Below are 24,849 nucleotides of genomic sequence, written 5' to 3' on the forward strand. Positions count from 1 at the left end.
CTTCTGAAAGCCAGTGAAGGTTAGACTCACCAGGGAATTTGGGAGCAAAGCTTATTGGGGAGAACCAGGCCACGTTCCCTCTGCGGTGTATCCCTTGGCCTGCGTTAGTACGGGCGTGCCTGTTGGTGCACGGTCCCGGAAGACCAGTGAAAGGCAGGTGTCCACCCAATGAAGGTGGGAATGAGCCTGTGATTTGGGGTTACTCCGACCAACACCTCTTCATCGACTTGAAGCAGAATTATTTGGTTGTTTTCACTTCCTTGTGGAGAAATCTGGCCTGACAGGCCCGTGACACTTGTACAAATATAAATACTCCAAGAAATACAAAAAGTATTGAGGGGGGGGCTAGCCGGCCCCAGTGCTGGTGTCATTTGTATTTTCAGTATTTCCAGTATTTGTGTTGTTGATGTTGTTTCCATTGTTTAATAACAGTTTAATTAAGTGTTCTAAATATGTGTATATTGTCTTCCGATCTCCAGGCCTCCTGTAGGGAGCTGTCACACAGCATGCTGCCATCTTCAAGAAGGCTGAAGCTAGATGTATTGGGGGTTTGGGAAGTGGACCTTGTGTCTGTAGGCAGGAGCAATACATGTACTTGAAGTCTGTGAGAGTTGCTTTGGGTTTGGAGTTCGGGGGGAGAGGCTACAGTTGGGTTAAAAAGTTTCCTAGTGTTTTTTGGCCTGTCTCAATCCTTGTCAGGGGATGACTTCAGCTGGCTGCTGTGTGCACATATGGTGTTTTTTCTGAGAGGTGAAGACATCTGCCTGTAGAGGGTACCTGGGTCTACATCATACTGTGATTTGGAAGGTTTTGGAGTTGAGGAGTTGGGCTGCCAGCTGGCTAGAAACAGGGGTTGCAGGCTGTTTTCTACTATTTGGGCTGTGTGCAACCTTGTTTGGAGCTGTTTTCTGGTAACAACTGTGCACAGCTGGGAAGGGATTTTGGGGTGAAATTGGTACAGGGCAGAAGCCCCCACCTTGTACTTGCTTCCACCAGGAGGCTGGGTTATTTGGGTTTTGGGAAGGGTGCCAACAGCAGGGCCCAAAACTGGGGATTTCTTGCCGTTTTTTGTGGATTCTGGGTAGAGTAGTGTCTGGGATTAGATCTTGGAGTTTGGGAGAGGTGAGTCTTAGTAGGGATTTTTGCCTAGTTGTGGTGCCCTCAGAGGAGTGGGTAACAGTGGTGAGGACCAGTACAGGAGCTATAGAGGCAGGCTTCCTGGTCTCATCACCATGCAAGGGTGCCCACATATTGGTGTGCCCAAAGCATGCTTAAAAAATGGTCGAGGTACTGTCTGGCAATGAGGGTGAAGCTCATGAAAAACGGGGCGCCCATGTCCATGCTTTTTAAGATAAACGTGAATCCTGAAGAAACAGGGGCTGCTGATTTATTAAATTGTCCACTTCTTTTATAAGTGACGGGCCCACCATAAAATGTCCCTTTTGGAGCCTATTTTCACATGTGCATCCTTCCCCAAAATACAGGGGTTGGCCGGGGTTGTTTTTTGCTTGGACAAAGTTTTGCATGTCCATCCTCTTGTTTAGAGTCCTGTCCCAGATACCGTCACAATGGCTTCAGGTTGCCCATAACCTTTGTGTTGGATAATCCTTTATTCTCAAACCTTGTACATTGTGTCTAGGGGACCTAGGCACAGTGCTTGGGTGTTTTGGTGCCTTCCAAAGCTTGCCCACAAATGGAAAATGCCCAAATACATGGCTTGTGATTGGCTTTCTCATTCTTATGATAACGAAGGCTTGTGCATTCAAGGTGTTATCAAGTTAAAATCTATGCCGATGCTTTGAAATTGTAGAATATTATACTAACCATCTAAGCTATTAAAAGGTTTACTAATCTTGCAGTTGAGGTGGCAAGATTATGTGTTTGATAGACACTTGCGAAGTTGGAAATGCTTGTCAAGATATTAGGATGAAGCTCACTTTCTTCACGAGTCTTATATACTTTTTTTCCATCTCTCTTTAGAGTCTTAAATTGGATGGACATCCTGCCAAAGCAATCCACAAGCATATCTGGTGCCTAGTTTGGCATGAATTTGTCACACCAGGGCTGGCAAGTGAGCCAGGTGTCTTAATTTCAAGTTCAAATATTGAAGAGTTGAAAATATTTCAGGTTTAATGTGTGTATAGAAGATGCTTTTTTGTGTTAAGGTGCACTCAAGTCTCACAGAGAAGCTCTGGAGATCAACAAGATGATCATTTTTATGAGAATTTGAAATATTCAAAATAAGTGCAGGACTACTCTAAGATGGTTAGCACTTGTTGGGCACCTTAAGAAAACTTAAGACAGTCGACAATAAGCTTCTCCACTGACCCTTATGTTAATGTCGTAACCTATGAAGCTTTAATTCCCAAACGACCCCCCGCAACCCACCCGCCATCCAAAACCCCCAAGTCTATCCTTTAACACCTCGAACTGTAGGGAATGATTTGTCTAATTGAACCTTTCAATTATAATTTTGGTATGCCACATTTATCCAGATTGTGAATGTGTGATCGGTGTTGAGTTCATGTTTGGTAATTAGGACTACACAGGAAGAGCACAAATTTCATGCAATCAGATTGAGGCCTGAATCGTGAAGATTGAGGCTTCTGGATATTGCAATTTTGCTGAATCAAGGCTCCACCACTTGCACAGAAAAGTAGTTTCAAAGTAGGGTAGAGTAATTGTCAAATCCCCAAGGGTCTCCTCGTAAAGCAAACTTGCAAAACAAAGCCATAAACTATGAAGGGGGTGCAAGCCTGACTCACCACCCAACCACGACAACCGTGGGAAAAGCCCACAAGTCTCGACTGTCCCCACCGAGCCATGAGCTGAGCTAACTAGCTAGACGTACTGACCAATCTCTACCCCATGACGTCCCATATCGCCATGGAGCTACCCTCACAGGCCTTGAGACTGTTACCGGCCTCGGCTGCATACAATAGGTGCACGTCTGCACTAGATCTAGGCTCCTGGCCGTCGCAGTGCTCTCGCATAGCCTTGCGAGACTCTGACTAACTGACTGACCTTGGCCACCCTTTTTTAGGCTCTTGGCCAATCATCGGACGTCCACACATGGGTGTCCACCCGTCAGTCCATCCCTAGCTCAGCTCGCCAATCTTCCTGCCTAGCTCCAAGCTACCTCAAGCCTCGAAGCTAGTCTTGTGCGCGTGCTGCACACGGTAGATACACTCTGTGCACATGACATACTCCCCTTCCTCTAAGTGCTGACTCTTGAGCTCAATACTGAAGGGTAGTCAATGTCTCCCATGTAGCGTCCTCCTCAACACGATTCTTCCACTTGATCTTGTATTCCGTGAGTAGTATATGCTGCAATCGTCTTTCACGAAATCCAAGAATCTTTTTTGGTTCGTGTGACACAAATGTCATATCCTTGACATCTATGATTTCTTGAGGAGTAACTAGCTGGTTTGCTCTACCCAGTACTTCCTTCAGTCTATTGACATGAAATACGGGGTGAATTTTCACATGAGAAGGCAAGTCCAACTCATATGCAACTGAACCAATTAGGTGTTTAACCCGAAATGGTCCGTAGTATCTAGGGGATAATTTCGGAGATCGGTCCATCCGTAAAGTCTCGGAATCTTTCAAAATCCTTTAGAGAACTCTCTCGGTGAACGATGCCTATTAGAATAAAAGTTGTCTCTGTCTTGAGCGCTTCTAATAGATTCCTTCGTAACTTGTAACATTTCTTGCATGTCTTGCAAAAAAGTTCGTGCTGCATCATGCTAAAGTCTTGAAAATCCCACGGTAACAGGTGATCTAGGTTGAAATCCGTACATAAGCATAAAAGGACTAAAACCAGTACTCGTATGCTTAGTACTGTTGTATGCAAATTCTAACATAGGAATATAATCCTCCCATGAATCTTGTCGTTTGGAGACATAGGCACGAAGCATGTCCTCCAAGGTCTGATTCACTCTTTCAGTTTGGCCATCAGATTGAGAATGATTTGAGGAACTCAGATTCAAAGTTGTTTCCAACTTCTCAAAAACAAGCCTCCAAAAGCCACTTGTAAACTTAGAGTCTCTATCACTGACTAGGTCCTGCAGTAAACCGTACAGTCTAAACAATTGCTCGATAAACTGCCTTGCTAATTGCATAGCTGTAACAGTCTTCTGTGTAGGTAAAAATCTAGTCATCTTTGTCAAGCGGTCTATCACAACCCAAATAGAATCATGGCCTTGATGTGTTCTTGGCAATCCGGTAATAAAATCCATGGAAATACTTTTCGCAAAGGATGTAACACCCCAGCCTTTATAAAGTGTTCAGCTTTATTCGCTTGACAAATCTGACACTTGAGGATAATCTTTCATATATTCTTTCATCTTTGGCCAATAGAAAGTGTGTCTCACTAAAGCCAATGTCCTGTGTATCCCAAGGTGTCTAAGAGAAGGGGCGCCGTGATACTCCTTAAGAATCTTGGACCTAATGTCCGGGACCTGCGGTACACAAATTTTGTCATTACGGAATAGTAAACCATTCCGAATCATCCACTGGCCTCTCGCAGCCTGAATCGTAGGCTGTTCAGTCAGCACGTCTTGGTCAATTAATGAGCTCTCATCCTGGATCCTCTGCCAATATGGACCAAAATAACTATCAGTCTTGCAAAGCTCTCCCAATGACTGAAATAAGTCAGTGAAAATCTCGGTGAACGACAAAGTATTCACCTCTTTGGTCCGACTAAGCGCATCTGCTACACTATTCATGGACCCCTTGCGATAGCGTATCTTAAAATCAAAATCTTGCATTAAGTGTGTCCATGTAGCTTTTCGTCCTCTCAAATCATCCGCATCACACACATACTTGATTGACTGATGATCAGTCAATACCACAAACTTGGAGCCATATAGATAATGCCTCCAAACCTTGAGAGTGTAAATGACAGCGTAAAGCCGGTTGGCCAATAAGATTGAGTGTCGTCTAGCTTTCGACTCTCGAAAGCAACAGGTCTACCATCTTGGAATAGAGTAGCCCCGATTGCATAGTCACTCGTGTTGGTCTCAAGAACATAAGGCCGACTAGGATCAAGCAGTGCTAAGGTAGGTGCTTCCTTGACTTTATCTTTCAAAAGTCTGAAGGCCGTATCCAAATCGGTATTCCAAGTGATAGGCTGATTCGACTTACGTCCATGACCTTTTAACAAGTCGGTCATTGGTAGTGTGAGCTGAGAGAACTCCCGCACAGATTTTCGAAGAAAAACAACAAAACCGAGAAAAGAATGAAGTTGTCTCATCGTCTGCGGAATCGGCCAAGTCAAAACCCTCTGCACTCAGTCATAGTCAATGCTCAACCCATCTCTTGTGATCTTGTGTCCCAAGTAAATGATTTCTTTCATGAAAACTCATATTTACTAAATTTAGTATACAGTCGATTCTGTCTTAAAATAAGCAAGACGATCGTGAGGTGTCTAACATGATCCTTGAGAGTACGAGTGTATGCTAAAATATCATCCCGGAACACCACCACGAACTTTCCCAAATGTTCACGAAAAAGATCGTTCATCATTTGTTGGAAAGTGGCTGGAGCTTTGGTCAACCCAAAAGGTAATACGAGAAACTCGTAATGGCCATATTTAGTCCGGAAGACGGTTCTTTCAACGTGCCTTTCATGAATACGTATCTGGTGGTAGCTAGTACATAAATCTATTTTCGTGAAATACTTCACTCCTACTAAACGGTCAATCAGGTCATCTGATCGAGGGAGAGGATAGCGGTTCTTGATTGTCACTTTGTTCAGTCTCTTGTAATCTATACACATTTGCGAGGTGTTATCCTTCTTTCTCCCAAGTAACATAGGCGTATCCCAAGGTGATTTACTTAGACGGATCTGGCCCATCCTCAAATAGTCTGCGAGTTGTTTAGCCAACTCATCTTCCTCAGCCTGGCTCATCCTGTATTAGTGGAATGCTAATAGGTTGAGCACCAGAGACGAGATCAATACGATGATCAAGTGCCCTTTCGGGTGGTAAACCCGATGGCAGCTCCTTAGGGAAAACATCGTGAAACAAATGAAGTAACTTCTTTAATTCTTTGCTTTCAAACACACTTAATTCATTAACTGACTGTGTTTGAAAGTTAATGAATGAAGTAACTTCTTTAATTCTTAACTTTCAAACACAGACTGTGTGGGCCCATGTGCAGAGGAGGGTCACAGATCGTATGCGTTCAGTTCTTGGTGCGCCTCTTTCAGAGATTGAGCTTGCCGAGGCCTTGAGGGTCCTGCCGCGACATAGTTGCCCAGGGGAGGACGGACTGACGCCGGCCTTTTTTATGCGCTATTGGGACCTTTTGGGGCCAGGCCTCCGCCGGGGCTTTCAGCATGTTTTGGACACTGGGGTGATGCCGCAGAGCTTTTCAGAGGGCTTGATTTATCTTATCCCCAAGGGGGAGGGAGTATCAGATGATATTCGGCATTGGAGGCCTATTACGATCCTCAATACTGTCTACAAGGTCTTAGCAAAGGCCTTGAGTTTGAGGATCCAGCCCTTCCTGGGGGAGTTGATTCATGCTACTCAGACAGGATTTGTCAAGGAGCGCAGTATCCTTGACAACATCTTTACTTTCTGGGAGGCGACGGCCAGAGCTAGATTTCTTGGCGAGGACTTGGTCGTGATGCTTCTCGATTTTGAGAAGGCATACGATAGAGTTGATTGGGGTTTCTTAGAGGGCACTATGCTTCGCCTGGGCTTTGAGCCAGGATGGATCAGAGGGGTGGCAGCTCTGTATTCCACAGCTCGCAGCCAGGTGTTGATTGCAGGAGGACGGGGGCCGAGTTTTGAGCTGACCAGATCAGTCCGACAGGGGTGTCCCCTCGCCCCCTTTCTTTTTCTCTTCTTTGCGGAGGCTATGAGCATGTATTTGACGGCAGAGGAGGTTGGTCTGAGAGGACTTCAGCTCCCAGTCCGGGGGGAGGACTTGCTTGATGCTGAGTTTGCAGACGACACGGGCTTATTTTTGCATGGCCAAGAGGCCAATCTAGTCGCTCCAGGTTTTTAGTGCAGCTTCGGGAGCATTGATCAATTGGCGCAAGACAGTGGCCTTTTGGATCAGTAGTGCTCCCACTCCGGCATGGAGCCCGGACCCCGGTTTTAGATGGATTCCTCCAGGCACAGCAGTGCGGTATTTGGGATGCCAGATTGGCCTAGATTTGTCACCTGAGCAGCAGATTGCCCCGCTTCTTCTGAGCATTCGGAAGAAGCTTTTGTATTGGAGTACAGCTCGACTATCCTTGGGTGGGAGGGTGGTGGTGGCAAATCAGGTGCTGTTAGCGACCATGTGGTACATTACGTCTTGCTGGATCTTCTCGAGCTCTTGCATCAGCCAGGTACAGAGGCTGATCAGGAACTTTCTGTGGTCTGGGCAGGACGGTCAGCCAGCTCGGGCAAAGGTTGCATGGGCAGTTATTACACTTCCGCTGGCTCAGGGAGGTTTGGGCATTATAGATCCAGTCGATCAGAGCCGAGCCTTATTGGGGAAGCTTATTGTTCGGGGGCTGCTTCCAGGCACAGAGCCTTGGAAAGAGCTCCTCTTGCAGCGGCTGCAGGCTCGGGCGCCCCCAGCAGGGGGCACTTGGGCACCAGAGATTCGCTGGATCTTCATAGAGATGAGGAGGACAGGCCTCAGTAGAGGATGGGAGGATAGATTTGCTTTGAGTATCCTGAGAGCTTGGGAGCTGCTGAGACCGGGGCTCTCTCAGCGACCTTCTTGTGTTGAGGAGCGGGCGAGACAGCCGCTCATCTGGAGCCCAGCGGTTCGCACAGAGCAGGGTCATATGCTGGGTTCTCGGCCTCGTTTAGCCTGGGGGCCTCTAGCGGCAGGCCCAGCTCGTAGTTTTGGAGACTGGCAGGCCTTTTGCAGTCTCCCAGAGGAGATCCAGGTGGAGAGGCTGAGTCACTTCAGAGGGGGGTTGATTATGAGAGATGATATTCAGGAGGCACTCACAGAGGAGTGGTTCACGCCTCTCGAGCCAGTGACCCCACGGTGGATGGGAGCCTTTACACAGTTGGAGATCCTGATTGCTGTTAGAGCTTGCACTGAGGATGGCAGTTGCCTCTACTATGAGATTCAGGATGAGGGCAGACTCCAGCGAGTGGAGGTGGAGTCGCCTTTGGTTGCAGAGTGCACCTTTCAGAGGATTAGGGTAGTGGCCGCCGCTTCTCGGAAGTGGCATATAGACCCCGATCCTGCTGATGTGCTCCCAGATTGGCGCATATGGGCATATGTAGCGCGCCCCTTGGCCCGGCTACAGTGGGACCCCGGGGAGTACGAGTGGCACGATCCTTATGCATCCCTCGAGGCCACAGAGATTACCTTTTTCCAGTATACTGTTCGGCTGGGGCGGCATATTTTGACGGCGAGGAGGACGGTCTCTCCAGCGGCAGCGGGGCATTGGCGGCTACAGGGGCTCTCACAGGAGTTCCTGGAGGGTTTTTGGGCTCGGATCTGGGCTAGTCGACAGGCCCGCAGGATCTCGACTTTTCAGTGGCTGGTCGCCCACAGGGACTCAGCAGTTGGCACTTGGCTTGTTTACAGCGGTCTTCCGGCGGCCTGCGTCCGATGCGGCCACCCTATGGAGACACAGAGACACTGCCTTTGGGATTGTCCTCAGGCGCAGCAGATCTGGCTGCGGATGCTGCGTATTCTGGCTCCCCTCTCTCCAGAGGGTATGTTTACGTGGGGTGCCGCTGCTTGGTCGACTTCGTCAGGGCCTGCTATGGGCTATGAGACGGAGCAGGGCAGTCAGGCCATCAGATTTATTAGGGGCCAGCCTCGCCTGGTTCCGGCACCGGATTTCTCGTCCGTCAGCTGGACGCAGGAGCGGGATTTACGATGGGAGCTCCTCAGCAGCCTCACCATCTGGTTCACCTGGAGGGCTCGGTGCTTTACGGCCTTTGAGGGGAGATTGGAGCCACCAGCAGAGACTGTACGGGGGATTTGGCAGGAGTTGATCCACACCCTGCGAGGACAGTACGACCGCATCCGGGGAGACTCGGATGAGGCGATCTTGCGGCGCCAGGCCTTTCACACCACTCGGCGTTGTGGCCCCTTATACACCTTACACACGGGATCCCCCCGTTGGCACTACAGGCCACCTGTTTGGCTCTTCCCCCCCCCCCCCTATTGTATGATTTAGCCTCTCAGTCCTTTGTACTGATGCTTGTATTTTGCAGCACCTAGGGAGAGTCTCCCGGGCTGCCATGCTGTATTCACTGCTCTGTTTCTCTTATGAGCAGGAGAGATCTGTTGTAGCCCTACGGGCGTTTTTTATTATATAACTAATGAAAGGATCTTTTCTCGGAAAAAAAAAAAGGTACGAGAAATGAAGAAGGAATCAAGACACAGTGGAAAGCGATATACAAAGAAGAATCCATTGTATTTCCAAAATCAATTGTATCTACAAGAGGTCCCTGTGAGAGATGTATACAATCACCTTGAATGCAAAACTGGGTGTTCCTATGTTCAAAAGAAAAAGAATGACTAAACCAATCTATCTAGACCTTAAGGGTCTTAAACCACTCAATCCCTAATAGCAAGTCTACATGCTCTAGGTGCATAACATAGCACTCAAGAACATCGTTATAGTTGTGAATCTGGATTGGTTGCTTCTTCACCTTTGGATCCCACACTTGTTGACCCGCAGGTAGGCGTACCTTGTATGTATAATCGCTAGGCGTTGTGTCCAGACTCAACTTTTGCACAAGTTTGTAATTTACAAAGTTGTGTGAGCTTTCGGGATCCAGAAGAATGTGTATTCTATGGCCGTTCACTTCTCCATAAACTCGGAGAAGATCGTGCAAGCCGAAAACCCTAGGCTTGAACAGACAATGAGAACATGAACTAGGGCAAGAAATAACATGGATTGAAGTACTTGTCAAAGACAACTGGTTGGCTGCCTTCGTCTTGGGTCTTGGTTGGTCTTAGCATCCTTCTTCTTCGGGCACCCGTTATGCATGTGTCCTTTTTCTTCGCAGATGAAACAACGTCCCTCATTCTTAAGCTTCAAAGCCTTGAGGAGACGGTGTTTCTTCGCTGGAGTTGAATTAGAATTCTTCGAAGGTTGATCTGTAGACTTCTCTTCTGTCGTGCTAGTCATCTGCGCGGAGAACTTCCTTTTGTGTTTGTTCCCCCCTGCTCGGTTACGGTCTTGGTTTTGAAAGAGACCATCGTATCATCATAAATACGCGCAGAGTGAATGGCTTCATCCAAAGTTTGCACTTGTTATTCTTGACTTGTAAACAGTACAAGTCTGGTTATCCTACTACGAAGAAACCCAAAAGAGTAGTAGAATCCATCTTCGTAGCTTTAATCTGCAAGTCTCTAAATTTTTAGAGGTAAAACTCTCGAAATTAGTTTTAGTCACGAAATCTTCGAAAAGATTCTTGACGGCGGCCTCAACAGCCGGCAAATCTTCATGTGTGGGAGCGGGCTCCATCTTTGATTCTTGGGTCGACATCCCGAAAGAGGAGAGGCGAGGAGCAAACAAGTCTTCGAGAAACAAAAGCTCCCGAAAGCTGAGAGAGATCCCGAGCACAGAGGGTTCGAGTAGCTCTAAGGAGACCTAGCTACCAAAGGAAGAGAGAAAACAAGAAGTTGCTGCAAGCTTGTCACAAGAACTCTCGTGCTGAATTCAGGAAACCCACGCTAGGTGTTAAAAAGAAAAAAAACTCACGTTGAGTTTGTTTTTTTAAAAGTGCACGCTAGTTTTATTTTTTTTAAAATTGTCATGTCGGGTGCTTAAAAAAAAAAACCTGCCACGTTGAGCTTTTTTTTTTTTTGAAAGCCCACCTGCGCTTTTCTTTTTCAGGCCGGTAGCTGTCAAAATGGAGGCCTAAAAAAAACGTGAAGGCTTAAAAAATCGCTGCACCTGGCTCCTAACAGCTGGAAACGGAAAAAAACAGGGTTGCCTTGGTTCTCTCTCCCTCTTACTCACAGCCTATAAGGCTTCCTTCACTTGCCCACTTGCAAACAAACAAAACGTTCCTTTCACTTGCCGTTCTTTACGACCCATTTCTTGACCACAACCCAACTTGGGTGCACGATGCATACTAAAGAAAAAACATGCTGAAATCTGAAAAAACAGCAGTAAACATGAAAAACAGCAGTGTAGCTGTTACGACCCTGCGCTTTTCTCTGGATAGTATGTAGGTGGGCACGGGGACATGGTGGACAGTGTGAAAGGGCATCAGTTTGGAATTGAGAAGGAAACCCATGTGTGGACAGCCCCAAGTGTGAAGGGGACAAAAGGATTTTAAGTTTATAAGGTTTTATAACCTTTGATGATCTAAAATAATAATAATTTGGAGAATATGCTTTTTGCTATTGTTTTTACTTTTAGTTTTTTTTAAAAGGAGAAAAAGGGAGAACCAGCAGGCTGTTCTGGGGGCGCCTCCCTATTGGTGAAAAGGTGATGTACTCGGCGCATGTAGCTCCGCCACTAGCACTTCAACCTCTGCACAGGCTGCCTCCACACCGTCGTCAAAGCCTTCCACATGTCTTTGGATTCATGTGAACAGGTTGTAGGTTTTTGGAGGAGATTAGCTACATGCAAGCTGTGGCTATAGGGAAGGACGTGTGATTTGGTGCAGCGGGAAAGGGTTTGAGGGATCCATGGTAGAGTTGGAGAAGACCTTTGGAAAGCAGGGAGGTGTTGTACGGGTGTGCCTTCTCTATGGTATGCTGTGCTGTAATAACGAGAGTTCTCTTTTGGAAACAGATTAGAGTCTTTGCTGTGAGACAGGAGCACTGGAAGTATCGAGATGTGTGCTGCTCATAGAGTGAGAGACTATGGGTAGTCGTGGCAGCCCTGATCGTGGGGGGAAGTTTCTGTATGCTGGACTCATGTGAGAGGGTCTTTCGATGTGAACAATGGTTGGATTTATTTGTGGATGCCGAGTTGACAAGAAGCCTTGGTAGGGTCTTTGTAGGCTTCATGAGTTCTACTGTGACGGTTGAGTTTTCGAGCCTTATTGTAATCAAATTTGTCTTATAATCAATTAAAGAAATACTGCAAGGGGCGCCACCACGTTTTGGTGCCAATCGGTGTCGGTGTACTATTTGCAGTGTTTCACCACCCGTCAAATTTCTGAAGGCCGGTATCATGGTTCCGTTGCCGAGACATCGTCGACTTTCTCAAGGAGGGGAGCCCATGGTTGTTTCATGAGAGTCACATCAAAAGCTTCAACATGTGGAAAGTGAAAAGGAAGTACAGGAGACAGTGCAGGATTGTGTGTCTTTGCTTGTATGAGGTGAAGAGCAAAAGCTAAGGGTGAAGCTCAGGAGAAAAGACACCAAGGACAAGAAGTAGTCAGCCAGGAACAAGAAGCAGTTGAAGTGTTATGGTGCAAAAGATTGGTTGAAGGCTATGACTTTCGACACTTTGTCACCGGTGGTATCTTCACGGACACTTCAAGGGTCCGGAGGCAGCTTCTTTCTATGTTTAGCAGTGGTGATCTACTATGCTTTATCAGGGACTTGTGCTTACCACTTCGGTGGAGTGCAAGCAAGTTTTGGGTGCTTGTGGATGTATCAGATGAGGCTCGGACGGAAGTGGAGGAACTTGATGAGGTTCTTATTCCCGAGCAAATACTGGCACACAAGGAAAGAAAGGTACAAGGTAAAGTTTCCCGTCGCTATCTTGTGAAGTTCAAGAACTATTCACCGATGGATGTGAAGTGGATGGAGGAGGGTGACTTAGCAGATTCACCTCAGGAATTGCAGCTTTATCTTGATGCCTTTGAGTTGGAGCCGACTCTTGCTATGGCTCATTCAGGTTTAGCAGAGCTAGGGTCTGGAGCATTGCCTGATGCTCAAGAGGGGGGTAGCACCTCCACTCCCTTGTTACAGACAGGCTCAGTTGTCATCTAGGAGTCGCTTGGTGACATCTTTGTATTCACCTGAAGGTACTGAGGCTGATAGTAGATCTGCTTATGGGACTTCTATGATATTGTGTACTAGTCACATGAGATGGTAAAGTTGGGTATGGTTCACAATCGGCTGCACCACGAACTATAACTGCAACTATGGATGGTTTTTGCCTTTGGAACTGAAGTATGACTGAGGAAGATTGGGACATTGATCTTTGTCATATGGTTCTGGCTGTTTTTGACCGACCACATGATTGGTCAATTGGATATTGAGATGATGCTATTTGTGGAGTTGGTCTCCTTTGGAATGGCATGATTTGGTTGAGCTCAAAGTCTGCAGCAACCTGAGCTAACACTTGGAGACTCTATGAAGGGCATAAGTCTTGTGAGCAGTTCTAGAGTTGATTTGGTTCATGGATATATGGATCGAACTCTATTTGTGCATGTATGCATACACTTTTTGAGGTATTATTGTGTTCTGGTGCCATTGGATACTGGTACCATTGAGAATACATTGGGTAATACTCTGCATTGTGTCATGTGATGCATGTGTATTGGTATGATAGATCAAGTACTTTATTATGTTCATGGATGCACCACTGGGTGTGACTCCTGCGGGATGGCCATGAGACATATGTGGGAAGTACTTACTGGATGTATTGTTTGGATGCATTGAGTGCTTTCATATGCTCATGTTGTACCACCAGTCGTGGGTCTTGCGGGATGCCCATGGGCATAAGGCTTGCGAGCAGCCCTGAGACTGTTACTTTAGAGTAGGTAGAGCATCTTGAGGAGCATATTGTTTGTGAATGCATATGTGTGTCATATGTAGAATGATGCATGGTTTTGTTTTTGGTCATTGAGTGCAATCGAGGACGCTTGCTTCTTTTTCAAGAGGGGGGTATGTTACGAACTTACGACCCTGTGCTTTTCTTTGGATAGTATGCATATGGGCACGGGGACATGGTGGACAGTGTGAAAGAGCATCGGTTTGGAATTGAGAAGGAAACCCATGTGTGGACAGCCCCAAGTGTGAAGGGGACAAAAGAATTTTAAGTCTGTAAGGTTTTATAACCTTTGATGATTTAAAATAATAATAATTTGGAGAATATGCTTTTTGCTATTGTTTTTGCTTTTAGTTTTTTTTTAAGGAGAAAAAGGGAGAACCAGCGGGCTGTTCTGGGGGTGCCTCCCTATTGGTGAAAAGGTGATGTACTCGGCGCATGTAGCTCCGCCACTAGCACTTCAACCTCCGCACAGGCTGCCTCCACACTGTTGTCAAAGCCTTCCACGCTTTTCTCTCTCTTGGCAAAAACCAGCGGGCTGGACTGCGCCCACTCTCTCTCCTTTTCTCTATGGTGGAAGGAGGCGCAGGGCTGTAGCAAAGCGAAGGACTCGCGGGGCTCTTTCTTTCTTAGTGAAAGGCTGTGCAGGTCTACAGGGGCAAGCCAGCGGCTGCAGGACAGGAGGCGGACTGAATTGACAGAAACATGTGCTTTTCTCTCTCTCTCTCTCTCTCTCTCTCTCTATCTCTCTCTCTCTCTCTTTTTGGCAACTGTTGGGCTGCAGGACCAGGGGGCAGGCTGGACGGCACGAGGGTTGGGCTGTTTTCTCTCTCTCTCTCTCTCTCTGCAAGTGGCAGGCTGCAGAGTTCTTTCATGCGCAGGCGCACAGAGGGCTATAGGAGGTGGACAGAGCAGGTGAAGGATTTTGTCATTGCCTTCTCTCCCTTGGAAAGAGGCACCGTGCTTGGATGGTGTATCTGTGGGTTTCTCATGGAAACAGGACATTGGTTTTCAAAAGGAAACAGGACTTTGGTTTCCAGGAAACAGGCCTATGGTTTATGTGATACAGGTCTTTGGTTTCTAGGAAACATGCCTATGATTTATGGGATACAGGTCTTTGGTTTCATGTCATCCTCAATCCTTTCCATTCCCGTTCCCCGTCCCCATTTCGCGTCCCATGTGACTATGCATACCGCCATGGAGCTACCCTCGCAGGCCTTGGCTGCATACAATAGGTGCACGTTTGCACTAGATCCAGGCTCCGGCTGCATACAGTAGGTGCACGTCTGCACTAGAGCTAGGCTTCTGATCGCAGAGCTCTCACATAGACTCGTGTGACTCCGACTATTTGACTGACCTTGGCCACCCTTTTATATGCTCTTGGCCAGTCCTTGCGCGTCCACACATGGGTGCCCACCCGTCAGTCCATCCCTAGCCCAACTTGCCAATCTGCCTGCCTAGCTCCAAGCTACCCCAAGCCTTGAAGCTAGTCTTGGGTCCGTGCTGCACACGCTAGATACACTTTGTGCACATGACAGTAATGCACTTTTCAAAGAAAAGCCTCGGGATAGCAGTTACAACTTGCCTATCTGCCTGCCTAGCTCCAAGCTACCCCAAGCCTTGAAGCTAGTCTTGTGTGCGTGCTGCACACGGTAGATACACTTTGTGCACATGACAATAATGCACTTTTCAAAGAAAAGCCTCGGGATAGCAGTTACAACTTGCCAATCGGCCTGCCTAGCTCGAAGCTACCCCAAGCCTTGAAGCTAGTAGTCTTGTGTGCACTAGAGCCAGGCTCCGGCTGCATACAGTAGGTGCACGTCTGCACTAGAGCCAGGCTTCTGATCGTAGAGGTCTCGCATAGACTCGTGTGACTCCGACTATTTGACTGACCTTGGCCACCCTTTTATAGGCTGTTGGCCGGTCCCTGGGCGTCCACACATGGGTGCCCACCCGTCAGTCCACCCCTAGCCCAACTTGTCAATTTGCCTGCCTAGCTCCAAGCTACTCCAAGCCTTGAAGCTAGTCTTGTGTGTGTGCTGCACACGGTAGATACACTTTGTGTGCACATGACAATAATGCACTTTTCAAAGAAAAGCCTCGGGATAGCAGTTATAGATTTGTAAAAAAGGAGAAAGGAAGAGTTGCATGAAGGGAATTTCAGGAAATGTGGTGAATCGAAACAGCTTTGGATCGTTTGCCTTTGCCTTTGCTGGAATGGCAGTTGGCTTACATCTCACAAGATAAACGTCAGAAAAATATTTTCCTTTCGAGTGGGAAGATGAGATTGCATCTGACTGGCTCTAGTGCTACCTCTTATAACAGCTAAGACTCTTCTTGTGTTCTTTGAGTGATATATTATTGTCATGGTGTAAGAACAAGCTGGTACCCAAAGAGGCGTAACTGCTCCTATGCATTGCTCACATGCGTAGAGTTGTTATAGCCCATTATGAATAGGTTTTACAGTGTTGTCAATGCTCATATGTTTCTGCATAAAGGACGCGTACCTACATGTGGGCAGTACTGACGTGAGTAGTGCCTTAGTACACTGAACTATGTCAAAGCGAATTAATTTTAAGCTAAAGTCTGGAGAAGTCAAGGTTGCATTGCCAAGGTTTTTACTTTTGCACATTTCTTGTATCGTTCTTATTGAGTTTACCATTGCCTACTTACTTTGTCAATATGGATGAAATGCCTGTTGAAAATAGAGGGTCAGTCTGCTTGATTGTAATGTAAAAGCTTCAAGTACTTTCCCAGGAAGGTTCACGTTTGATTTCTATGCAATTTTAGGCTTTTAAGAAAGCAAAGGCAGTGCCTGGTTGAGTCATGGATTTGCTTCATCTAACAATAAGTGTCCTTTGCAGTTCAAGATCTTCACTCAAAAGCATGACCGATTTCAGAGAGATGGCAACAATCTTCACATTACTATCACTATTTCTCTGGTATGGTGATAATATTAAGCGAATTAGAACCAGGGGCTATTTCTTTTTGGAGTGTTGTTTGTTAAGATTCTGTAGTTAACCAGCTATGCCCTGCAGTTGGATGCACTGGTGGGTTTTGAGAAGGACATTCCTCATTTGGATGGCCACAAAGTCAACATAGGTACAGAGGTAAGGAAAACTTTGTGATTTTTCTTTCCAGTATATCATGTAGTGAAAAAGGCTTTGGAAGTTGATCTGCGGCAACGTTGGGCTGAGTACTTGTTCCTAACAGCAGCATTTGAGCTGAGATCAGGGAAATTTGTTTATCATTTTGTTCTTCGAAAATATTCAGTTGTAACCTGTTCTTGTACATAATTATACAGTATTTAGGTCTACTTATTGTATGCTTGCATTTGTGTTCTGCTGCACTTTTCTTTCTTATAAACTCTTGCACATAGCACAAATATTCCGCAGAATCTCTCTCTCTCTCTCTCTCTCTCTCTCGCTCGCTCGTTTAAGTAGAGGGCCACATGTCTCCAATTCTCTTCAACAACTGAGTGGAGGACCAAATTTCTTTACGGAACAAGCAATGGCTTCCTCAAATCCCATAATATGCTGGGCATTGTAGGATGGCATGCTCATCCGTTTCTCTCTCATGCATTTACCATATGAAGAATATGGGTAGCTTGCATGTCTTCCCTGCCACATCTTTTTTTTTTTTTTTTGGGGGGGGGGGGGTGGTTGGGAAGTTTTCGTCCAGGAACCTGTGTGATGAGATCAGCTGCCACATTCAGATCCTGAGTGCTTGTGATGTGTGTGCTCCTTAGGATTTGAATAAAGCCATCCTCCTCACTATGACAAAGTGGTTATGGCATAAGTTCATCCTAGATGGGGCTCAATCAGCATTATGGTATGTCAGTCAAATGCCATATTGGAAGAGGGCACATTCTCTTTGAAAGTGGTTTATGGGATAGTCCATTATGCTGTAGTGTGGCATTCATTGAGAACCCAAGTTACCTCATGACGTGAATAAATGAACAATCTTTTACTCCCTGCAAAGCCAGGTGCATAGATGATGGGAAGCAAGCTATTGTAGTAACTGTTGGCCCTTTGGGTGTTTTGAAGGCATGGCTTGTGTGAAGGGGATGGGCTGCAAACTCCTTAAGAATTGTATGGGGTATTATAGAGGATTTATTGTGTGCGAGTCTTGAGAGCTTCATGATGTGTAATCTCTCTTCAAGGTTCCATTCTAGAGATGTGACATCTTCTTCTTAAAGCTGTCCCATACATTGCTGCTGGTCTGCACTTGTGGAAAGTGTGACTGAAAGCATAGCCTCTTTAGCCAGGCTAATGATGCATTCTTCCTGCTAAGTGGGCTGCTGCTGCCATTTTTATGGAGGATTTTGGGCTCACTTCCAATTTCCAAGTAAATGGAAGCTTTCATTCTCTTCGTGGTGTCTTTCTGCATCTTTTTTGCAGTTCTCTACACTAGAGTTTGTAACGATAAGACTGAGCTCGGTTCCCCAAAGATGCTAAAAAAGGAACATTTCATAACTGGCCTCAGGTCAGACCGACAGAGAATTCCTCTCAGTAAAAGACGAGTAGTTTATTGATGTTTTTGCAATCCCTTTGTTACTCCCCTCCGTATTGTGATAGGAGCACACCATCATTTGTGTAAAAGAGTTAAAAAAGCTCTGATAAGAAGGTTGTATTAAATGTCTATGAAAAGACACAAAGGGTCTATGACATTAAGAATGATCATGTACATATGAGCCATGAATATCTGGATGTTAGAAACATGAAAAAAGAAAAACATCTACGGGGAAGATGGCCCCACGTTCTACGTAGACCTATTATACAAAGATAAGAGTCAAGCTCGTGTGAGAGAGAGAGAGAGATTGAGAGAGACTTGTGATTGTCTTCATTGAGGGTCTATTATTTTCTATTCATATAGCTGTTATTATTGCAGGGTGTAACCAAGCCTAAAGCGGTTAGGCAATATCGAGGAGAAGGAATGCCTGCTTTTGAGAGTGTCAAAAGGGGTGATTTGTATGTCACGTTTGAAGTGGCTTTTCCAGCGTCACTATCAGAAAGTCAAAAAGCTGCGATTGTTCAAGTATTCAAAAAATGAACACCTGCGTTTCCTTGCAGCAATGTTCCTGTTCTGATGCTGTAGAAAATTTTGAAGCAAGGCTCTCCTTTGTAATAGCTATGATGCCAGCAAAGGTTCAGTTCTGTGAGATGAGTAGGCTGTTTGAAAGGTTTTCCATTTTAGTCCAACTGCATGTGAGTAGCTGCCTACTGTGAACTCTATTGACCTACCATATTATTCAAAGTTTTGAGAATGTTCCATGGCAACTTAAAAATAGTGGCTTCGGAATCGATACTGGGTCATCAATATGCAATGGTTTTGATCAGAACAGCATTTAAGAATTTTGGGGAATGCTTATATCATGATTTCTGATCGTTTTCCTGTGATCTGGGCCTTTGTGTGTTTGCGTACAGTTTCTTATGTCGCTTTAGGATAGACCCTTTTTTTAAAAATCTGGAGGGTTGTTAACCACGGTTTATTTTGCTTGTCACTTTTTTTGGTGCGTTACTCCTGGCTGCAGCGAGTTGGCACTGAATGTTTCAGCTCCTTGGGACTCCGATCCCCCAGCCACTGGATTCATGCCAAGAAGCACCGCGCTGATCGTTTCACTTTTTTTCAGGGCCTGGATGCATTTCCGGGCTGTTGACCTGCACCACTGGCGATCAGGTAGGTCACATTTCATTGTAGCTGTTGTATTTGGGGCTATTTGGTAGGTCACTTCTCATTCATAGTGGCTGTTTCTGTGGCGATGTGTTCGGTCACATGATATTCATAGTTGTCTATGTGGCTGATGAAGGAGCTCTATAGATTCCATAAAAATAGCACCTAAATTGTGATGTTTCTATGGGCTGCCAGCAGTCCATCATATTTGCAGTGCTCTGTACCAGTAAGCTAAACTGACATGCTGTCCATCAAAAGTGCTTGAAATGCTGAAAGAAGAGTCAGCTTGGCTACATGGCCTGCTCACTACAAGTCACATGCGACCTGTAGTGTAATCAAATCATTTACTGTGATTGGACGTGGGAGTACATGAGCGAAGAGAGAGGCACATGTGACCTGTCCCTTTGGTAGCGTAATCAAATCATATAATGTGATTTGACGTTGGAGTAAATGAGCGAAGAGAGAGTATTTTCAGTTTATGCAGCAGAAGGCTGAACTCCAGAGTCTAGGTGGTAAGGTTATAGAGAGGACTACTTGTATTCCAGTGTGCAAATTCCTCTTCCTTTTAACACAAGAACTCCCACTTTTTGGTCGTTGGACGTTCCATTACATGACACACATGTCAGCGGAAGGTTTATCAAACCTACCTGAAAGATCTCCTCCATTAAGGATTTGGCTTGTCTTACATATGGCATCCTATGCCCTGTAATTCTACAATCAGAGCAAGGAGCACAACCCGGGGTGAAGCACGGTCCTGCACCTGACGGAAATGATAATTAGAGCAAGCTAGGAAAGAATTTATTTTTTGTGAAGATTTTTGCCACCCTTACGGTCCTACCTCATTGTGAACTGGTTGGGCACGTGGAACGATGGATACTAGCAAAGAATCAAGATGGCATCCTGCACGGAGGCTACCTGAGCAAGCGCTGTGCGCTAGCAAGGTCCCTAAGCAATTCACTGAGTGGACGAGATAATCTCCATTTACGTCCCTCCACCTTCAATTCTCAATAATCCAACGATTGTGCACCAAAACTGTTTGGGTCGATCAATATATTCAATACATACTAGCAGAGAATCAAGATAACATGTTGCGCGAAGGTTAAAGCAACCGAGCACCTGTAAAGACTTCTTGCTAATTTTGATTGACGATTGTTCAGCATTTGACCTTACCACATTAAGAAGTGATTAGGGCCCTCAAAATCCATTTTTTTAGCACAAGGATCGTTTCTTAAGTCGGGATGCATGTCATGAATTGATTCGTCATTTGCGGGTGAATGGACAATTCTAATGTTTCTTCAAGTGCAGATTCTTCTTGTCTCTGGCTAGTTATCGACAAGGAGATCCAGAGAATGATTAGATATGCAAGGCATAAGTCTCTCCAGATTTCTAGGTTCAATTCGGGGGTGATCCAATAACAGGTAGATCCACTCTGGGTTCTTAGTGATATATCTATCCATTAACAATCTAGACTCAATATATAACTTTTTTTAATGTATAAATATATAATTATATGTATATGTACGTATGTGTATGTATATATGTAAATTTATATGTATATGTATATGTATGTACGTGTATATGTATATATGTATGTATGCATGTATGATACCAACTATAAATACATAATCAGCGAATTATAAAGGCAGAATTAATATGTGTAAGTATACATGTATAAAAAAATATACATCTATATATAATAGAACCACAAATTCTTGAAGGGAGAGTTCGACAATATTCTTGGAGAAATACTTTTGACATAGTACCATATAGATAAATTATCGAGTTCTCACGAAGATCACAAATGTGAGCTCTTAAAAGAACAACAAGAAAGGAGACACAATTCTCGGCAGTTTGAATAAGGAATATTTGCATGCTTCATTGTGCTATATAAGACTTTTTAAGGCTGTAATTTTCTTTCCTATGCTAGAACTGTAAGCAAAACCGAGGTCAATTTTTAGTAGTATCGCATTTACTGCTGCAAGTCTCTGTTAGCACCCTCATAAGTTGTTTGTGAGATGCAATAAATAATAGGCTTATGAGCTTCAACTATTTAGCACGCTCATAAATGTTATCCTAAAAGCGCGCTGTTATAAATATGTTGAAGTCTATTCTACCTTGAAGTATGAACGAGAGTATATTTGAAAAAAAACACTTTTTTTTGCAAAGGGGATTTCACTGGCGAAATCCTCTATGCAATTTATTTTCAATGTTTTTTCGCTTGAAAAAACTTAGTAATAAAAAAATAAAACGCGTTATATATATTTAAGTATTACATGTGTATTTTTTGGTGTTTTATTTTCTATTGTTAAAATTATAGACACAGCTTTGATTGTAAATAGTTTCTTTCAAAAATATGCAAGTAGAATGTAAGTGTGTTCTCATCTTTTGATAGGTGGAGGGAGAGGATAAGGACGAGGAGGTGGCATTACAGAAGCACGCACATGTCCAAAAAAGAAGAAGGAGAAGCAATCAAGGTAGCTCGGGCCTTGGGATTTTGAAAGAAGCACAAGAGGGAGAAGTCTCGCAGGTTCTTGTAGAGATGCAAATAGCCAGGCTACATGGGAGTATACAATTAGCGTTATAGTGTAGGGGCCTTGGGAGGAACTCCGTAATACAGTGTGGGCCTTTACATCGAAAGCATTGCATCAGTGGCTTATCTGCCATATTGTTGAGGTCCCTCCGTCTTTGTTGCACCATGGCCTTGACCGAGGAGGCATAGTCTATGGTTGGGGCATGCTCTTGGATATCCATATCGATCATATTGCTCACATATGGGTCTTGTTGCTCATAAGGCTCACAACTCGCTTGCTTGAGGTTCTCTAAATTTGCAAGTAAGGTCACCGAGTATTGTTATGTTAGTGCAGTTTATGAGTACCCGGTTGGGTCTTCTTGTTGCTCCTAAGACTCATAGATCTCCTGTTCGAGGTTCTCTAAATATGCAGTGTAAGGTCACTGAGTATTGTGGTACTAGTCCTTTTTGTAGAGGAGTCAGTTGGGGTGGTAGTATTGGAGGTGGGTATGGTAACCGTGGCAGTCTATACATCTCTCCCCATAAGGGTGTCTAGTTGGCAGCTTGCGGCCATTGTTAAGGGGCTAGTAAGACTAATGGTTGCATTTGTGCTAGGAGCACTTGTTGTGGGGCCAAGAGTCCACCCTGCTGGATTTCCTTGGTGCCAACAAGTTGCATCATGATTCCCGTGGCATTGATGATGATCACAAAACTGCCTAGGTGTAGGTCTTAGCAATGGACACTTTGTACTTGTATGGTTTCGTGGCAGCAAACCAAACCATCTCTCCATGGAAATAAGTGAGAATGCCTAGCTTGTGGGACTTGAGATTGCCCCTGGGACTAGCCCTTGCCGGCCTAATTGGGTTAATCAGTCGAGGAGATTATCTGTCAATCGATCATCTACCAACTCATCCATGCTCATGTCCTTGATCCCTTTCTGGTAGTGGTTAGGCTTCCTTAGCCATGGAGACTTTTGATTAGGTGTCCCCTATCCCTCTTAGTTCACGTGGATGACTTCTATATCCCTATCTTACATGTTGTTTAGGATGGTTGTTGGTTGTACCATAAGGGTCCTCACTTTGGGACCATGTATCGTTGGGATGGGGTAAGGTCGACGTAATGTAATCAAGTTACGATTCCAATATAATCAAGCCAAGTGGCATTCAATGGGTGGCTCAGGGCGTAACTCAATCGCATTACCATGCTTGATACCTTGGACATCGTCGATGACCATGTAACTTGATCAAGTTATGTGGTGTGGACGTTCACATAGGCACCATGTGACTCGATCGAGTTACATGATAGACATCCACGTAGGATGCCATAGTCATCCAAGTAACTTGATCGAGTTATGCGGTGGACATCCACACAGGCATGCACCACGTAACTTGATTAAGTTACATGGTGGATTTTTTGGTGGGCTGCATGGGGGAGTGGCAGTTCAGCACGATCATCGCGCTCGGAGGAGGATGATGTGGTCTTTGTTGAGCCGGGTGCGGATGCTAACCCGATCGTCACTGTGGCCAATGTGCTTAGAGTGTTGTTTCTTTTGGGATGTGGCCTTCTTTAGCTTGGCCTTCAACCGTGTGACGACATTCAATGGGATAGTGGATATCTTCCCATGTTGAACGCTCAACACGTTGAGGGATGGCATGCCTTCGACTGTGGAATGAGAAACTGATTGCAAAGGGCAATCGTGATAGTAATGGTCAATTCCATAGCCATGACATTGTGGTTGCATCGGCAGACGTTTCTTTTAAGGGAAGTCTGCCACTCTATGGGCTCCATGGCAGAGGAAACATAGAAGAGGTGGTTTCCCTGCTGCGGGTGCACCTATAGTGTGTACAAGTGGTTTAGGGTCCATGTGAGGCATCCGCAGAAGGAGATGAGGTGTTAGGGGTGCCTTAGGGATGGCAGAGCACATGGGCTCCACAGGTTTAGCAATGGTCCTGGTTACAATCTTTCCATGAGCAATAGTGTGTGCCTGGAGAGGCAATGGTTGGGATGGAAAGATTGGTACTGGAGAAGGTTGTGGTGGCGCATTGTATGAGTAGCTAGTTTGGGGTGGTGCCACTAGTAAGGCTTGGGGTGGGTCTCGGGAGGAGAGGAAGGTAACGTTACAAATGAGGTTTGGGTTGTTATTGGCGCGGTGACTAATTGCGTGGAATAGCTTTCTCGCATGTTGTCATCGTCTCGAGAAAGATCGCCCATTTGCAGGCCTGATCGAAGGTGGAGGGGTCCTTGACCAACATGTAGTCGTGAAGCCTTGGATTGTGCAAGCCCAAGAGAAAACGGTCCATTTATTGCTTCTCTCTCAAATTTTTCCTCTCTTCGCAACGCGAATCAAGGTACTTGATGTGAAATCACTTTTGTGTCGAGGGTCCAAGGATTGGAACCATTACATGGCCTTGCCTTCAAGGCTGAGTCCAAGGAGATGGACTTTGGTTGCATTGTCAAAAATTTCAATCGCCTAATAGATTTAGTTAAAGACCTCAATGTGGAATATGGGGTCTCCAGCTCCGTGGAATTTTGGCAGAAGTTTGAAAATTTTCGCCCACATAGGTTTTGTGTGTGATGTTGGTGGATGCAAGTGGTGTGACACTCCCCTTCCTAGAGCTTGTGCTAAGCTTGGAATGTCAAGTTGTGGTGTAACTCGATCGAGTCACATGGTTCCTACGTGGATGTCCACTGTGTACTCGATCGAGTTACCTACTCAACCCATGGCATACACACATCATGCATACACGTGGAAATTATTAACATAGAATGAATATTTCAAAAAAGTGCATTTTCCACGTAACTTGATCGAGTTACGTGGAAACCCTATGCATGATGAACATGTATTTTTTAAATGCATGGAATGCATTAAAAATGTGTATTTTTCACATAACTGAGTCCAAATATGTCAAGATCCAATGAATGGTTGACATGTGTCTTAAGAGCATTGCTCTATGCATGCATAGAGCAATGCATAAGTTCAGGCATAGAGCATGTATATC

General features: G+C 45.3%; 1 protein-coding gene across 1 annotated transcript in view; it reads left to right on the forward strand.

Moving 5' to 3' along the window:
• The window catches only part of LOC147632857 (dnaJ protein ERDJ3B-like), a 49,270-nt gene extending 30,315 nt beyond the window's left edge, over window positions 1–18,955 (forward strand). The window contains exons 9-11 of the mRNA XM_086807731.1: window positions 16,533–16,610; window positions 16,707–16,778; window positions 18,559–18,955. Coding sequence (XP_086663857.1) covers window positions 16,533–16,610; window positions 16,707–16,778; window positions 18,559–18,720 — 312 coding nt within the window. The 3' untranslated portion in view covers window positions 18,721–18,955. The remainder of the gene's footprint in view (window positions 1–16,532; window positions 16,611–16,706; window positions 16,779–18,558) is intronic.
• The last annotated feature ends 5,894 nt before the right edge of the window (window positions 18,956–24,849 follow it).

Source organism: Cibotium barometz, chromosome 13, assembly GCF_041138505.1.
Source record: "Cibotium barometz isolate CiBa-2024 chromosome 13, ASM4113850v1, whole genome shotgun sequence".
Classification (NCBI taxonomy): domain Eukaryota; kingdom Viridiplantae; phylum Streptophyta; class Polypodiopsida; order Cyatheales; family Cibotiaceae; genus Cibotium; species Cibotium barometz.